Raw genomic sequence first — 6,000 nt, 5'->3', positions numbered from 1 at the left:
TACTACCTGCTTTTCATTCATAAATCCAAACACTCTATGAAACCAATGGAAACCTCTGTCAAATCAGGATGAATTTGCAGAGCTGTGCCAGATATAATTTGTTGCTCACACATTTTCTTGTAAATTAAATGGTGTAATGGCTTGTTGGATAACTTTCTTCTGTAAAGGTCGTTGGTGTGGAGCACACAAACACACTGCCTCTTTTTACTTGGGCTGAGTTTTTCATTAGTGCAGACATGCTTCAAGTGTTCGCCTTGTTGCTGTTGTCTGTCTTTACAGAAAGTGAGCACATTTGAAATGTACTTGTAATCCAAGTGAATTAGGCTGAGGTTTTCTAACAGTTGGGTAATCATACAGTAGTATGGATCCACTTGTAACTTTATTGGGGCTCTCGAACTTTGACTGACATTACATTTGGCTGCCATCTTCACTCAGACTTCGACGACCTTGATGGTGTTGCCTGTTAGGTAGGGCTCTTCACTGTTATGTCCAGCAGTTTATCAAAAAATGCTTCAGTGGTCGTGATTAAACATGAGATCATCACACGTGCATCAAGACATTGAAATCTGAGTTGGAGCAGTGTCATTTACAACTTAACTGGTTTTAAAATCAGCTTTGAGTAGTTCGATTAGTGGTACGGTGTCAGTTGTGAAGGAGTGCAAGATTGTACATTGTCAATTTTCCATTTTGGGACCCATAAACAAAGCAACATCAAGTATCCCATGAAATTAAGTGTGTCCCTAACCTAGGTACTAACTGTTTTAAGTCTGAGATGGAAATTCAGTTTGTCTTTTAAGTAAAATGCAGTGTCGCATAAACCCATGCCTGTCTCAGTTCATATAACCTGTGAATTTGGTGAGAGTGTTGCAGAGATGGTCAGACAGTCTTCTAATTAGACTGACATTCAGCTGTGCAGAATGTCTCAAATCACAAGTATGTGTGTGTGTGTGAAAGTCAAAGGTTATGAAAAGAGCAAGATGCAAGCTGCAGCGCCTCCACTAAACGTGAAACTTTAGCACCCTGAAGTGACAAAGAGACAGTCTGTCTCATCAGCTCTAAATTAGCAGTGGGAACCAGCAGGTTCTCCTGTCCTCGGAGGACTGATGATGATCACAGCAGCATGCTGCAACTGGCCAAATGTCATGTTGCTCATTGTAGGGCCATGGCTGGCTCTGAGAGCGGAAGGGGGGGGGGGGGGTTGAGGGACCTGGGCAGGAAATTACTGTATGTCTTGCTTTAGAATGAAGCATTAGCTATCACCTCTGCCTTATTGTGGATGTGGTCAATTTACACCCAACAGTGTACAACCTCCCTCCATGAAGCTTTTATTAATGGTTACAGTGCATTATACTGATAGATAGATAGATAGATAGATAGATAGATAGATAGATAGATAGATAGATAGGTTTCTGGCCTTTATTAGGAGAAAGTAAAATCAAACCTTTATTAATCAAACCCTATAACATTATAACATTGTTATATAGCTACTGGGTGGCTGAGGAGACTGTTTTTCAGCCAACATTCACATTTACCCCGAGTAAAAGATGAATCGTGCGATGCGTAAAATACGCACAGCCAGAGGCGCGGTTCACAGAAACGTTGACAGTGACTGGGCTGACTGCACTTCGATGTATGCAGCTGGCTGAATCAAAAGTACACGCAACAAACAAAGCCCACCCCGCACAGGAGAGCCTTTATAAGCAGGATGCGTCTGAGCGCTCCATGACCAAGAGGAGACACTTGGAAATTTGCCCCCTGGAGGACAGTCCGCCGTTCCGCGCTGAGATGAGAGGGTTTACGCTGAATAACGTTTGCCAGTGTGGCTTATTTGCTTATCTCGTCTTCTTTTCTTTCATGTCTTTTACCGCCGCAGTCAGTTTTGACCTGACTGAGCTTAGGAATAAAGTTGCAAAAATTAAAGTGAATCCAAGAGGCAATCTTTGGGCTACAGGTAAGAATTACCGTCGGATCTAACAGCTATGGACCAGTCGGTCATGTTTCGATCAGTTGGAATCTGATAAATTAGATTTAATACATTTTCCACTTAAAATACTTTTACATGATCACATGCTCTGCCTTTAATGATATTGATGTTGTCATGCCTCTAAATGGTTTCTCTCTTTCAGGTCTCACTTAATTTAAGTCCATATTTACGCGCGTTGTCTTTGTTTTGGCAGGACACTTCATGGGCAAGAAGAGCGTGATGGACACCCCCCTGCTGCCCTCAGCTGAGGGACAGGGCGTCGATGCGCTGGAAGTCAACCTGCCCGCGGAGCAGAGCGCCCTGGTGGAGCTTTTTCAAGAGTTCCTGCGGGTGGCGTTACAAGCGCAGGTGGACACACAAGAGAGCCGCACGAAAAATCAGGTGAGCAGCTCTCATGTCCACTCCAAATGTTTTTTTTTTCCTTTTCATCTCACACAAATAAATGACAAATGAAATTCTGCTCTTTAATTTGACCCTATGGACTCGGTTTCAGGAGGCGGACATGTTGATGAAGATTTTAGAAAACTACATCCAAAGCAGAAAGTGATGAAGAGGGTGTGTGGCACGCATGTACACGGATCCGAGGTCACCTGGCCTCATGGGTTGAAATAAATACATTTAGACACAGTCTGCAGTCTCCTGCTCATCATGATTGTAATTTACTGTAACTGTACTGCAATACACGTGAAGGTTTTATCAATTTATTTTGATGATATTTCACATTGTCTTGTCGTTTAAAGTTATTTTTATTAAATAAAGTGATTATTTGCACCGCTGTGACTTTGATCTGCGGCAGATAAATGATCACACTGTTGGAACATGTTTAATTCCCTGAAATCCTGTCATTGCTATACACCACTTGGCTTCTGTTTCTAAAATATCCGTGCCTCCAGAAATGGAGGATATAGAAAAGACGTTATTGAAAACGTTGCTAAAGTGAGAAAAGTATGACTCATTGAGACCAAAAAGATCATAACGTGCAATGCACATGGAGATTGTGGATCTGAAATGAACAGACTTAATTAATTATACATGTTGCTCTTGGTTTTACACTATTAACACTTTACTGATGAATTTATACTGAGGTCACAGGGGTCATGTGACCTCTACAGCCCTTATTTATAGGCCTGACACCAACAACTGATCGTTCAGCATGAGTCTTTTTTCCTGCCTTTGTGCTAAGGGCATCTCCAAAATAACACTTACATAAATATGAATGTAGGCAGCTTATATAAATCACATTTTCATGTTTCCTGAATATTTCAACATGAAATCAATATTAACTTTTGTACTTTTCCTGTCCCTTGCATAAAGGGATGATCTGTTCTGTCGATCAATAGGCTACTGGTGAGGTGAGATGGCCCATGCTTTGCCTTGGGCTAATCCATTGTAGGCTATTTAAATAGCTCTCCCACAATGCATAGGCTGTTGCTTTACATCAGTGTCAAGGTGAGGAATAATATGTTCTGTGCTCAGAGTGGTGGGAGGAAACATAGGCTGTAGAATCAGGTGAGAGAGATAGGAGTAGTGTCATGTAGATTTTTGGTTAACTCCACAATTTTGGCCGAGTAAATGACTCAGAATAAAGAACACACATAGCTGCCACTTTATCAAGTACACCTTTCTAAACCTAATGCAGTTTAAATACAGCAGTCCTGCTACAAATCCTATGTGAAGGTTCAAATAATGTTGATTCAATACTGCGATTGTCTATGAGGATGTAGTATGTGGGGCTGTTTTTGTGTTGCATTAAACAGAGGTGTTTCTAACAAGTTGCCTACCAAAATGAGGTCATCACGGTCACCCGTTTTGTGTGTTTGCAACACACAAAAAGCCCAACTAGGTCTTTATTCAGAGTTTGTCCACTATAGACCTGTCTGGGTCAGCTGAAAAGATTTTTGTTTTCTGTCCATCTCCATCAATACTCACCTAAAGGTGTCATTATTTTTAACACTTGCCTTGAGATCCTGGTACTTTCAGGTGCAGAACATTGTAAACAAGTAGGTTAGTAGGCTAGAAAATTGGGCACAATTTCGACAAATAAGTCCCTTAAGAAAAGCATTCAAACTTGCATTCAAAGCTTTGATGAGCAGAGCGAGCATCTTCAAAACACATTCTTGAGTGTTCCTTTTGGGTAAAATGTTTTTTCTATAACAAAAAAAGTGCAAAGTGTTCCTCAGTCTTTGCAGTGTTAACACATTTAGACCACTGTATTGTTTAATGATGACTCAGCCAAAGCTTAATCATTTTACTGACAGCACGCACACAACATGTGCCAGTTTGTATTTTAATACAAGGAGAAATTTCATCTTCAGATGCACATATCGTGTCTTTTATTAATTAACTTGAAATGTCAAGCAACTGCATGTTAATCTGTTGCACAGTGAAGCTCGGCGTGTTAATAAAATAATAATTAATTTGTGGACGTGTGTGTGAGTGTGGAGGGAGGGGTGACTGAGTGAATATAACTGTCCTCTCATGACTTGCAGATCCTAACATGTTGCAGAGTGTTAACTGATGAGGAAAGCGATGTCTCCACACAATTTGAGTGTGTCAAAGATCTCCCGTGAGGTGTGCTCTGACTCCTGGGGGGAATGAGAGATTCAATTTAGCATCTCTGTGCTCTCCTTTGACTCTGAATTTGCTCCACTGCTCAGATGAATGCGTCGCTCTCTTATACGCTCAGATTTAAGCGGTAATCCCTCTTTCGGTCGACCTACACAAATGAACAGCTATGTGTCTCTGAATATACAGGAGGGTTGATGCTTGCTAAAGATAAAAGACCATTTTAAATTCAAATGTTATTCCTGCACAGATATAATTTGATTCATTTTTCCCTATAAATTGCTTTCTTGTTGGTTGTATCAGTAAAATATATTCTCTATAAATAAATATGTATCATTTAGACAGGAGGGGGAAAAGCTAAAATGAGTTAGATAAGGAATTTAATCTTTGAGACAACTGAGGTGAGAATTTCACAAAAGGTCATGTCAAAAAGATGTCCCTAATATCTTCTACATTCACTCTACATCGAATCATATCCATCAGCAATATTTACAGATGGTCACCCATGAACTCTCTGCTGTGATGTGATTAAAAAAGTTTCAAATAAAAAATTAATGTGGCTTAAAGACCCAGAAAAAGTACCAATGAGCATATAATAACACAAAAGAAAACCATAAAACTAAATACTGGGTCATATTTAGCATAATATTACATCAAATGTGCTCAATAAAAGTAATCACCAGCCACCACATTGGCTAACTTGTAGATTTCCTCACCTTGAATAGGTTAAATGGGAAATTTGATACTGATATTTCAATTTTCATATATCAAAAAGACAAATATTAGCCATCTGGCATTTTTTTTATAGCTGCAGTGTGATCCAAATCATGGCTTGTTATCCTAAACTGCTGCTGTGTGACTAATTCAGGAAGGGATCAGTAATCCCTTCATTTGCTCATGTTCTGGAAAAAAAGCAACATGATTTATGATTTGTCTCTATGAGGGCATTTCTTGGACAGTTTTGGCTTTCTCTAATTGAAGCTTTGGTTGTAAATGGTGTTCATATGTCATGTGAGGGCATTTTAATTAGAACAGACAGTAGAAAATCACTCTGTTTACCATACAAATGGTGATATCCTGTCTGGGCAACTCCATTTGCATTCATGCATTCGTGATTTATGATCTATTATCGTTTTTGTCACTGCATTGAGATGGAAATTTGAACTCACTTGCATGGAAATAAATGTCATGTTTTCATATGACATGTAAAATAGAATCAAAATGTGTCAAAGCTTTTGTTTTTTGGGGTAAGTGAAGTCAAGGTTATTTACCACAACATTAACTAGACAGTCATCACTGTTCATTGTGTGAAAGTCTGTGATTTTCATAAAAACATCTCCTACAAATTTTAAAACAAGGTAATGAGTTGTAAGCGTATGACCCAAAGTCATGAGCACATGTCCACAGGTGTATATTTCATGGGTGGAGGTGTGCTAAAGTAGCAGAGGACT

At 39.5% G+C, this 6,000-nt stretch overlaps 1 protein-coding gene across 1 annotated transcript; it reads left to right on the top strand.

Annotated features, from left to right (window-relative positions):
- Positions 1-1,588: 1,588 nt before the first annotated feature.
- Positions 1,589-2,788, top strand: nmbb (neuromedin Bb). The gene is made up of 3 exons (XM_033629666.2): positions 1,589-1,951; positions 2,178-2,365; positions 2,478-2,788. The coding sequence occupies exons 1-3, from the start codon at positions 1,633-1,635 to the stop codon at positions 2,529-2,531; spliced, it is 561 nt and encodes a 186-aa protein (XP_033485557.1). The 5' UTR covers positions 1,589-1,632; the 3' UTR covers positions 2,532-2,788.
- The last annotated feature ends 3,212 nt before the right edge of the window (positions 2,789-6,000 follow it).

The sequence above is a fragment of the Epinephelus lanceolatus genome, chromosome 2 (assembly GCF_041903045.1).
Source record: "Epinephelus lanceolatus isolate andai-2023 chromosome 2, ASM4190304v1, whole genome shotgun sequence".
NCBI classification, from domain to species: domain Eukaryota; kingdom Metazoa; phylum Chordata; class Actinopteri; order Perciformes; family Serranidae; genus Epinephelus; species Epinephelus lanceolatus.
Note: the sequence above shows the minus strand (reverse complement) of the source record. Positions and strands in the feature narration are given on the sequence as shown.

What these genes read in the sequence shown, in the direction of transcription:
- nmbb (XM_033629666.2), top strand. Translation starts at nt 1,633, where the DNA reads ATGCAGCTGGCTGAATCAAAAGTACACGCAACAAACAAAGCCCACCCC. An exon ending in AGGCAATCTTTGGGCTACAG is followed by an intron (nt 1,952 to 2,177) that starts GTAAGAATTACC and finishes TTGTTTTGGCAG; the next exon opens with GACACTTCATGGGCAAGAAG. An exon ending in AGAGCCGCACGAAAAATCAG is followed by an intron (nt 2,366 to 2,477) that starts GTGAGCAGCTCT and finishes ACTCGGTTTCAG; the next exon opens with GAGGCGGACATGTTGATGAA.